Raw genomic sequence first — 12,479 nt, 5'->3', positions numbered from 1 at the left:
CTCGTACGTTTGGAAGACGAGGGAGGTGTATAATGGGGAGAAAATATAAACCCGTGAATTAAGGGAGAACGATAGGGAAATTAAACTTACATATGAAGACCAAAGACAAACATGTAAGGATAGTACCCGGAATCCAAATTATAACTTAAATTGCATAATAATAATATTACACTAAACATCTTCTGAAATATTAAAAAGAATATTCAAAGTACCAAAATTCCAAAAGAGTGATCATTGCATAAACAGTAGAATATCCAGAATTTCACCCTCCAATTTATTCACCAAGTCATCTAAATACAAATAATTTTGATGACTATCCATGTATAAGGATGCTGGGTTTTGGTTATATGAATTCTGAGGGACACTAATCATCTGCTGGTGCGTTTATCAGTTTCCCTCCCATCCAACTTTTCAACATCTGTAGTGCAACTTTTGGTTGATCCATAGGTACCAGGTGCCCAGCGTCATGTACCTATTCGTAGCATCACATAAATAAAGTTGTAACCAAAATGAAAATATCATGTCACACTCAAGAACACAACCCTCAACAACACACACAAACCTTGAGGAAAGAGAGAGGTCCGAAGCTGTTTAGAGACCCTGCTTCTGCTCCATCAACTACAAATTTCACTGTTGGAGATGCCGCAAAAGCCTTTTGGCCTGGCCAATTCATGGCATGAACCCACATTAAATTCCCTGCCAAATGAGAACCACATCACATCAAGAACTCTATAGAAGTAAAAGCAATTTTGCTTCAAATGAATCAAGTAGGCTCACCAATCCAATTGCATATGAGATCCTTTTCCCCAGCATACACAAGCACTTTGATCCCATCCTCGAGAAGACCAGGAATCCCCACTGCCAGATTTTTTATGGCGTCTTGCCGCAAAACATCATACACTGCTGTACTGCATGAAACAAACTTCAAGCCCTTCCCCACACCTAAAGCACTCTTCACGTTCTCCTGGTTTAACAACTTCTCCACGTTGCTGAAGTCATAACACAAAGCTCCCACGCATTTCTTTCTAATGTCATAGTACTGCAATTCCCACACAGCCGAATGCATTAAGCAAACTACATCATTTTTCTCAAACAGCTACTGTTCTTTCAGGATATATAACTTACATTAATATCAGCATCAATGGTCAATATTCTATCGAAGATTTCTTCACAACTATCATATGCATTCTCACAAGTTACTCCACCATGAGATTCTGAAAATAAAAACGCAAACAACATCACACAGTGAAACAATATACATCAGTAGAAAAGATGTTCAGTGAGTGATGAATGGAAAAGAACTCGCTACCGCAGATTTTAGCAGCTTCTTCACAGTGTGGGATTAACTTGCTGATATCATCTGCCTCTTTCTTGGTAATTAGTCCGTTTTCTAACGCAAATTGTGGGTATGCTAGGTATTGAATTGCAGGATATGTATACCCATTACCAATAGCAATACCCTGTCATTATATCAAACAAATCAATAGAAGCAAAACCAAGACAAAGTAATAATTATTTATTATCCTTGCTCAATCATATACATCATATGTAATATAAATTATTAAACTAGAAATAGTGTAAGACCTTGAGGTTTATATGGATTCCATGTTTCATTTTATTTTGTTGGTTGATCCGTGATGCAATTGCAGGAATATAGTGTCCAGCGTATGATTCTCCAGTGATATAAAAGTCATTCTTAACCAACTCAGGATGAGACTTGAAAAACTCCTGACATTATAGTAAAATTAATTCAGTATACACAGCTATTATGTATATTCGGATTAATGGAATGAAAGAAGGGACTTTATCATTGTTACCTGCAAGAAGTCATATAAATCAATGCTAACACCGGTTTCATCTGAGCGAAGGTCATTGATATCAGAAGAGTAACTAAAACCTGTACCTGTAGGTTGGTCAACAAATATAATATTTGATGCCTGCAAAATCAGAAAACACAACTTGTTGATAAAACCAGAAAAAAAAATGGTGTAACTTCATAACACTTTCAATAAACGAAACATGAAAGTTGAATAAAGTGACCTGATCCCAGCCGTATTGATTCCATGTAAGAGACAAGTTATTGGTAATATGAAAAGGACCATTTTCATAAAACAAAGCTAATTCACTTCCACACCCTGGTCCTCCAGTCAACCATACGACAACAGGATCATCCTTACTGCTTCGTGATTCAAATAAAAAGTAGAACATCCTGCATGCCACACAAAAAAAAAACATTTTGCAGTTAATGATAAGTTAGATATTGCATCTAACGAAAATTATATATCCACAAGCATATACATTTTGTATTTACCTTGCAGCTTTGGAATGAGGAAGTGAATAGTAGCCTGCATGGTGACCAAGGTCTTCAACAGATGGCCCAGAATCACCAAGAAACGAGAACTTCTTCTCCACGATCTTACCAGGGACAAAACCTTCATGGTCACCTTCAATGCTGTTGAAGGGTTCCTTTGGGAATAGGTTGAGGCTTCTTATGAGTTTTTCTGCTTTTGATGTTTGTGTTGGGTATGCAGGGTGATGAGAGAAGCGAGAAGTTGCATAGGAGAAAGAAAATGATGCGAACAAAAGCAACAGAGAAAGTTTGGAGAAGGATAGTGATGATGCCATGTTGTTTAACGTTTCTGGAAAATGCGTGCCAATGGCTGTGAATTTATAGCACTCACCTATGCAAAAAAGGGAAAAAAAATTGAGACTTTTTATTTGAAAATGGTTTTCTATAATAAAATATTTAAGTGAAAAATGAGAGTGACAATGTATTATTATTACTCATAAAAAAATCATGCAACAAACTTTATTATTTACTTCTTTTGGAGATTTTTTTTCTTTTATAAAAAAAACAATATTCCATCCACTTGCCCCTATATTCATAAGCTGGCTACAGATAATTTTTTAAACTATAATGATTAAATAGGTAATTTAAAGGTTGTAAATACCAACTTGTAATTATTTAGTTAATAAATACTTTAATAGTTAACAAATATTAATAATTAAATGATAATTATTCAATTAATTAATTATTCAATTAAATTTCTAAATATATATTATTTAATTTTTACTAAGTATTTAATTAATAAATATATTTCCTAATATAATGTTTTAAATTTTTAACAAAATTCATGTTTTAAAGCTTTTTGGGCATAATTTTATCATTAATCCCTTGAGGAGTACATATAATATAACCATTATTCGAACAAATATTAACTTTGTTTACATATAGACATATAAATACCAAAATTTTATTTAGATTGACTTTTTAAAAAAAAATTATGATACAACTTAAAATTAAGGGTGTTGATATGTTTAGAATGTATTAAATTACAACTGACAAAATAATTATTTAAATATAATATTTATAAAAAAAATAAATAATTTTAAAATTGTCACATCATATAATTGTTTTTTTCGCTCTGTTGTGAAAGTAATATTTTACTTAAAATTATATTCATCATTTAAGTGTCAGTTATAAAATAAACATGTAATTGGTATTTTTGAATCATATTTCATTTTTTTACATATCTTTTTGACATTTTTATCATGCAACTTAAAATGATATAGATAGTTATCTGCTAAAAAATGTATTACCTTTTTTTGAGTTTTTTAGTTAAGAAATTTCAGCTTTTAAAGTTAACTTTGGTTTGTCTATCTGTTTACAATTTTCGTTTTACTTTACAAACCCTGAAATATATACAGTATTGTGTAGAAAATACTTAAAAAAATAAGTAAAAATAATATTTAGATGTTTGGAAAAAATAATCATAAAAAATGGTTGTTCGTAAGATTTAACCTTTTCATGAAATTTAGAAGTTTCTAAAATCTTAACAGTGGTGGTTGAAAACAACCCGAAAAATATTTTACCTCTCTCTCGTTCCACTATTTGTAAAAGAATTAATCTTTTAAACTATTTGTAAGTTTTTAAGTATACTTCTTTTTTTCAAAATATACAATTTAACTCATATTATGGTGTCTTTTTGCGCTAGCTATATTCACATATTTTACCATTAAAAATCAATAAATAAAAAATGCAAAATTATAACTTTTTAAAATATAAGAAATAAAATTAAAAAAATAATACATGGAACTAAAAAATATAATTTAGCCCAAATGAAAAAAGAATGGCAAGTAAATTCATTTTATCTCCGTGTCCAATATTTCTCAATGACTCCATCTTATATCTAGCTATCAATGTTTTTTTGTATTATTATTATTATTATTATTATTATTATTATTATTATTATTAGTGGTAGTATTAGTATTATTTTATATGATAATTTAAAATTATATGCATATATTGTTTTCTCTTAGTTTTCAATAATAATAATAATAATTAAATTGCTGTATATATATCATATTATTGAACTTGACAAATGTTTGTGTATATGTTGTTTAATTAGTTGAAATAAAAAAGTTATTAAAATTGCTATATTGCAATGATGTTTAATTATTATTTTTATACAAGGATTACAATTCTTCTCATATTATTCTAAGGATACCCGCAAACATTATTTGTAATGGATAAATGTTATAGTACTCACCTATTAATATACATAATTGTTTTATTATAACATGTGTGCTTCCTTCTTATTTATTTATTTATATATTGACTTTATTATATTTTAGTTTCTCAAATTTTTAAAAAGATATTTTTTAATCCCTAAACACAATTTTTTAGACTCTAAAACATTCTTTCAAAAGTATTTTTAATCCTTAAAAAATAAATTTAAAGGACTAAAATCTTATTTTGAGTGACTAACAATTTTTTATATATATACCTTTTCAATTTTAGGCCAAATTATAATTTTGACCTTTCTTTAATTTGTTTTTATCTATGATTTTAGTCTCCATATTGTTTTTGGAGTTTTATGATTTATAAAATCTTAATTTTGATCCAATCTTAAAAATAAAGTCTGTTTATTTTTTTATATTTTGATTAACTAAATTATTTTCGTACTAGTATACTTAAAAAAAATTAACAAAATTATATTTAGGAAATAGGTTTAATTAAAATAGTCTAATTGAAAATATAATAATTTTTTTTCAAAGAAATGGATATAAAGCCTAAATTCCGTGAAAAAATATGTTAATTATAGGAAAAAAAATTGGTGAAAATGTTCAGAATAAAGTTGTAAAACCTCCACAAAAATTGTTTAAAATTGATACTTTTTATATATGTTCGATAATAAAGCAATTACCACTCCAGAGTAGATTTGAACAATTTAAAACATATTAAGATATTTTTGATGTTTTTTAGGGTTAAAAAATTAAATTCAATAAATAGTATAATTTAAAAGAAAAATACTTAATTTGGAAAATATTTAAAACATAATAATTTATTGAATATTGATAGATTTAATTTATTTTCATAATTATAAATATCTTCATAGTTAACCTTCAGAATTATATAAAAGAATAAGCTTTTAAAAAGATTTCTGAAAATTAAAATTAGTAAAACTTACTTTTAAGATCACAATATTCCAATGAAGACTAAAGGGATTGAACTTATCGTCTATTGAAAAGGAAGTATTGAATAAAATTAATTACAACCATGTTATAGATAATTTTGCATAAACAAAAGCTAAAAGATTAAATTTTAAATAAAATTGTAATGATTTTAATAAATTGTTTTTTTAGTCAAAATTGCCGCATTCGTAAATTTGTTTAAGGTCCCGAAAACTCTTGAACAACAATAAAACTTATATAAAATTAAGGGTCAAAATCAAAATTGTAAATTTTCAAAAATATGAGATAAAAATAAAAGAACGAAATATCATATCGAGATTGAAAGCAATCCAAATTATAATTTAACTACTATTATTTTATTTGGTAAAACATACTCTCTTTTTTTGTATTTTGTCCATCGTGTAATTTCTTTCTGTTATATATGCCTATTTGTTGTTTGTTGTTTAATTCAGTCTCATTATTGGAATCTCGTGGATATCTTTTTTCAGTCTTTTATTTTCATTGATATATCTTGTGTGATCATGGCAAATTCAATAGACTTGAAGATTAGACAGAAGAAGAAGATCAAAAGAATAGGAAACAAAGTTAAATCAAGAGAATATCAACTTGAAGGAGTGCAAGGTGATTTTCATCTTCTGCTCTTTCAATTTGCTGATAGTAGTAATGTGTGTATTTCTTTTAAGAGTGAAACTTTGGGATCAAGAATCTCCCAAACTTATCAAATTCACAATCAATATGCCAACAAAAGGGAGTAAGTGGGAAAATTGAAAATACCAAGAATAGGGTTTAAATTAACAAGTAGACACCACATTCTTCTCCATCTAACATTCATTCACAACATTGTCACTTTCTAACAAGTTCACTTGCCACATTAATGTCTTACTTTCTCAAAATATGTTAATGCAATAAATCCTAAACCATGCATGAAGTTGATATTATCTTGTCAAAGAAAAAAAACACCATAGCTTGAGACACTTTTGAGAACTTCGTGTAATTACATATGAACCTCTTTCACAATACTATATTTCCCATTGATATTATCAAATGTCTTTTCAGCAATTAAGATATTAACCTGTCAACATCTCAATCTCGCTTACATCACACCAGAGTACAAGGTAGAGGGTACGATATTAGAATACTTGTTTATGATCTAACTTTAGCAAGTCGGGCCCTTATTTCTTCCATTTCTTCCTCATCATCAACACCCTCTGCTATAGCCTCTTCCTGCAAATAATAATGAATTCCATAATTGGTGTTATGTGTGAGGCAAGAAAGAGCCATGTTTATAATGAAAAATAACTATAAGTGAACATACCTCTGAGGCTCCAACACTTTGACCAGGTTGTTTCACCCTTTCTCTCCTCACAGCTTCAGGAAGTTGTGCAGCTGTCTCGCCAGCTATTGCAGTCAACACTTTATCCACTTCTTCTTCTATCTCATCTTCTATATCCTCGGAATCTAGTGCTGAGTCCACAGCATCATTTACCATCTCCTCGATAACTCCTGCCTGAAATAGACAACATTACTCATAAATACCAATGCATATCTTCTCTAACAAGGGAGGGAAGACATGATTGAAAATGATATTCTTCCACACCACTAAAAGGATTTTGCAGGTATACCTTTGTCATTTCTTTGCTGAACTCTTGCATTGTCACAGCCATTTCTGGAGCTTTCATGAGATTATTGACAAGCTTCATAACCTCAGCACTTTTTGATAGATGTCCCACGGTACGAGCAATTGCTGCATAAGCAACCAAAAATCATGAATTTCCAAAGAACAAAATTCTAATAACACAAACCCGTCATGATGACTAGAGTTGATGGAAATATAGAGAAGAGAAATACAGTAAACGAAAATAGGCAAGAAACAGAATAAAAATAGAAGTGTTTGGATTAAGAGAAACAGGGAAGAGAAAGATAAGAAATGGAAGTGTTTGTTTTTTAAAGATGATGAAATGGAGGGAGAGAAGAAAGAAGAGAGTGAAAATGAGAGAATGGCGGCGGTTTGACAGAATAGATATTTGAAAATAAACCAGACAGACCAAACAAAATAAATGTCCTCCCGGTTGTGCGCAGAGAAATATGTGGAAATACACTTTGTAGAAAAAAATGTATGGAAATACACTTTGTAGTGGAACATAATCAATTATATAACACATTTTGTGTTAATAATATATACACACATGCGTCATAATCAATCATCCAAAGATGATAATCGAATATCCCACACTGAAAATCTTCTCCCGCAGTTTTTTAATTAAAACCTTCACCCCTCACACGTATAGTTTTATGTTTAACCTCCCCTCACAAGTGTAAATATAATAAATAATAAATCAATAATAAAATAAATTATAATATAATAAGACATTGAAAATAAATAATAAAACTATTTTTTAAACTAAACAGTTTTAAAAAATTTAATTGCTACTCTATTTTCTCTCCATTTCCCTTCAAACAAACAGCCTTTATTTCCACTTTATTTCTCACTTATTTCTCTTCTCTTCTTTTCTTTTCCAACTATTTCCTCTCCCTCTATCTCTTCTCTCTCTACCAAACATACCATAAGTGCTAACTGAGAAAGAATCCAGACTCGTGTTCAACTTTCAAGGGTCAACTTCGTGGGGAACCACACATCAAATTGATTATCATGGTCAAGGAGTCATGATATTAAGGATCAATTTATAGCACAGATGTTTTTTCTCACAATTTTATACATTTCTTCTTTTCTGAGCGCAATTTTGTAATGTGGGGCTTGCATGCGTTTAATTTCTTTCCTTCCTATTTCATCTGTACCAGACAACCTCAATTTTAAAAACACACTCTATCTGCTTTACCTCCCTCTCAATTTCCATGTCATTTGTATTCTACCAAAAATATCCTCAGCTGAAATCTAACTACAAACCAATTAGACAACGGAAAAGTTGGAATTAATAATATAACAGGCAAACTTGGTAACAACTGCAGCACTGGAAAGCAAAAAAGACAGACAGGTCAAAAGACTCAAAATAGAGAGCAGGGGTAGAATAACAGAACAAGTAGTCACAAACAGTCATACAAGTCGAAATGGGTCTTTTTCTTTTTCAACAGAAAATAGGCTTTTCTGAGCACGCATGGTAGGATAGTCTGATTCCAACAATTCTATGCCCAAGATTGGGCATTGTTGCTGACTTGTCATACAAAAACATATTTTTCATGTGGATGGCAATTGCAGGGGACATCATGTAATGCCACCAAAGGACAGTAAAAAGTTGAGATCCAACCTAAGGGAACAAGGGGGTGAAAAATCATATATCATGGAAACATAACACAGATCATAAGATCCTACCTAAAATGAAAAGTTATATTAAGGTATAAATGTCTGAAGACGCGTTCACCAAAAAATAAATAAGTCAACCCAAGGTACCAAACTGAAGTTGGGTCATGACCAACAGAGAAGTGAACAGGCCCCAAGAAGTTTAATCAAGAAGGAGAAGACCCAGAATGTGTAATGCACAGAAGAGCAGAAAAAAAGATAAGAGGCTAGCCAAACTTATAAAGTAATGAAAACAGGTCAGTTTCTGCAAACTTGGTAAGATTACAAAAGCAAATCACAAATCATGTAAAATCATTGGAGTTGGATTGGGATCGTTTAGGCCAGAAACTAAACTGTAGAATCATACAATTAATGAGTAGGAATTTCTCCCACGATCAAAATTGTGATTATGCCAGCCATGCAGCTAAAACCATCTGCATGTTGCACGCCGGATTAACAACCTGGTACCTCTCTCCTCTCTACCCCAAAAAACTAAAGACAAGCAACAAATAGTCAGGGATCATTTCCTCAACTAAAAAAACAATCATCAACAAAATCAACTATGTTGACAAATTTATCAACACCATTCAATTACAAGAGATTAAAGAAAATTTAAGTTCTTCAGTTAAGGATCATTTATCAAAAATCTGGTATCAAACATAAGTAACTAACTTAGACAGTCCTTGTCAGTTAAGGCTAATAAAACACGGAGAAACCTACCAACACTCTCTCCAAGGTGCATCGATATAGAATTCATTTGTGCTTTATTTTCATAAAGACGGTTAACAGTTTTCCTAGATCTCACAAGTTCCTTGGCAAGTGTGCCTGCAAATTACACAAATATCACAATAAGGAGATTTTTTTCTCAAAATACTGACCATATCCTTTGAACCTTGAAATCACAACAGACAAAACATATTAATGCATAGAAGGCCGTAAACAAATGCAAACCAAAAATACTTGATTATTAGTTTATTGAATATTGTGAAGGATCCTAACGAGCCCACCAACGGACACAATCCATACAAAAAGCTACATAACTGTTAGTTCTTCCTCCAATGCTAGCATAATCCAATTGGCCAACCAACAATTGATTAGATTCAATTCAACACAAATATGCAATGCATTAACAGTCCATCCCAAGTTTTTCTCCCATCCAGTTTCCTGCCTCCTTTCTACACGCATCCAACGGCACACAAGAAAATGGTTCATTTCAAAAATATATTTCTGCAACTCATTGCCTACAAATTACAATCTGAATTATGTAATAAAAAAATCAATATCTGAGTTAGTTGAACAATAAAATTAGCTTTATTTAAAATTAGATATAGCATGTTCATATTAGAGAGACAAGTCATATCATAACTGGAATACGTTTCCATGCAGGGGAAGGATTGAAAATCATTTTGCTCCTTCACCTCAAATCATGGAAACATTGCAGCGAAATACATGGCAGACGCATTTACTTGTAGATGATAATGTGGACAAGAACTTGCCTAGCTGATTTGTTTCTTTTATTTTCTTCAAAATAAAAGTAACTATGCCATATGTGCGTCAATAAACTCTTTGCTATAGGTTAATACCCAATCTAGGAACTTGGATGTTACACTCTAAAGTCCTAAAAGCTAAAAGACTTCAGAGACCCAATTGTGCAGTCATCTCATCATCTGCTATTATTGATCTTTGTTAACAATCTATACAGACTAAGATTAAAAATGACTTTATATGATAGTTTGTCAACGCACTTCAGCTATACACTACACTACACTGGTCATCATCAATTATGTATTCACATAACCCCTATATTTTTTATAACCACTTTGAGGTAGGTTTTCTTTGAAGTAACGACCACAACCACAACTTTTGCTAAATCTAGTTGTTGAGATTGCCTTGTTTCTAAATTGCAAAAAATTTAATAAAGCATGGTTGGCCACATACATACTTCTAGGCGTAATCACTATCCCCCTTATCATCACGTTAAGCATTAGGGACTTGCCCTAAAAATGTAGTAAAAAATAAATTAATATCTTCCACACCCACATTCAACAAAGGGGACCAAAATGTATTTCATGCACTACTCGGGAAGACAACATCAAATATTCTTCCTTCCATTTAGAACCAACTCTGCTCACAGCTTTCGTACTAAACAAACAAATTTAAGAGGTGATACATACATTCCTCAATCCCTCAAACTTAGGCAAATTATTGCATGAGACAACCCAAAAAAATAAAAAAGCTCACTGGCACTGACAATAGTAAATCACAGAAACAAAATGAAACAAAAGAACACGAAAGAACAAACCTTTGCAGAGCCCATGTCATTCCTCTTTGCGGCTTCTCTGATCGCCTTCTGCACATTTTTTTCTTCTCTCTGTATATCTAATAGAAACCCATAAACACAAAATCAAGAAAACCAAAAAATTATAAAAAGGAATTGGTTAGGGTTTGAAATAGAGAAAGGAATACCGCGAATTTGGCGCTCAATGTTGCGACATTCCTGACGAAGCCTACGCTGCCAATCCCTCAATAGTTGCTGCGGATTTGGCTTCGGCTTTAGAATGTTCATCACCTTCTCCATTCCCACTGATCCCAAAATCGAAAATTGATTTTTCAAGGACCGGAAGGAATTAGAGTTTGCTCACAAAGACAATTACTTCAAGATCTCTTCTTTTGAAAAATTCTGTGAAGATTCGATCCTATTGAAGCAATCGGTTCTTTGATTATTCTGTGAAGATTATTCTACCTTTTTCCACACTCACACCTCTTCCACAAAATCTGTTGTTCTAACAATTTTAGAAGTTAATGATATATTAAAAACCAGAATTTTTATACAATCACTTTACAAATTCTAATATTAATATTTTAATATTTTTTTACATTATTTAATTGTAAATTTATTATATATTTATATTTAAATACATCACATCAAAAATTATATGCCATTCTCATAATTATCAAAACATCATTTTCTTAAAAAAAATATTTATCTCTTTATAAAGAATTGATTTTTTCTTAAGGGTGTGTTTGGATTAGAGGTTGTAGGTGAGGGGAAAGTTGAGGATGTGAGTGAGTGAAAGTGTGAAGAAAGTGTGAAGAAAGTTGATAGTGTTTGGATTGGAAGAGGTTAGAGTGAATGTGTGAAGAAAATTTATTCAAAAGTGTGAATGATGTGATAGTTGTGAGAGTATTTTAATATATTTTGAATAGTTTAAATTGTAATATTACAAATTTATCCTTGTATATAAATAAATAGAAAAATGAAATATTAATTAGTTTAAAAGATATTTAAGTTAATTAAAATAATTAGTATTATATTATTTAATTTCTATTACATTATATATAATAATAAAGTATATTTTTTTCCATGTGTTAAAAAAAAAATATTATTACTTTTGTACATAATTTTTATAATTAAAATAATTGTAAGTTTTAATTATAACTTAAAAAATAATATAAAATTAAAATGAATTAAAAAATAGAATATAGAAATGAAATATGAATTTATGTCCAATCTAAAAAAATATTAACTAACCCTAAACCCTAAAAATATTATTTACAAATAAAAAACTATTTCTTATAAACAATTTAATTTTTAAACACTAATAACTATCTACAATAATTATTAAAATAATTTAAAGTTTTATTTATAAATAAAATAAAAAAATGTAAAATTCAAAGAAATAATTAAATATAATTTTAAATATAAGTA

The 12,479-nt window shown here is 30.1% G+C and overlaps 1 protein-coding gene and 1 pseudogene across 1 annotated transcript; both read right to left on the bottom strand.

Moving 5' to 3' along the window:
* Positions 1-209: 209 nt before the first annotated feature.
* On the bottom strand, positions 210-2,625 carry LOC137822813 (serine carboxypeptidase-like; annotated as a pseudogene).
* Positions 2,626-6,469: 3,844 nt separating this feature from the next.
* Positions 6,470-11,569, bottom strand: LOC137828280 (vacuolar protein sorting-associated protein 24 homolog 1-like). Its single transcript, XM_068634777.1, has 6 exons — positions 11,237-11,569; positions 11,069-11,149; positions 9,491-9,595; positions 7,098-7,219; positions 6,791-6,982; positions 6,470-6,699 (listed from the first exon to the last, which is right to left on the bottom strand). The coding sequence occupies exons 1-6, from the start codon at positions 11,346-11,348 to the stop codon at positions 6,619-6,621; spliced, it is 693 nt and encodes a 230-aa protein (XP_068490878.1). The 5' UTR covers positions 11,349-11,569; the 3' UTR covers positions 6,470-6,618.
* Between the last annotated feature and the right edge of the window lie 910 nt (positions 11,570-12,479).

This window comes from Phaseolus vulgaris, chromosome 11 (genome assembly GCF_000499845.2).
Source record: "Phaseolus vulgaris cultivar G19833 chromosome 11, P. vulgaris v2.0, whole genome shotgun sequence".
Classification (NCBI taxonomy): domain Eukaryota; kingdom Viridiplantae; phylum Streptophyta; class Magnoliopsida; order Fabales; family Fabaceae; genus Phaseolus; species Phaseolus vulgaris.
Note: the sequence above shows the minus strand (reverse complement) of the source record. Positions and strands in the feature narration are given on the sequence as shown.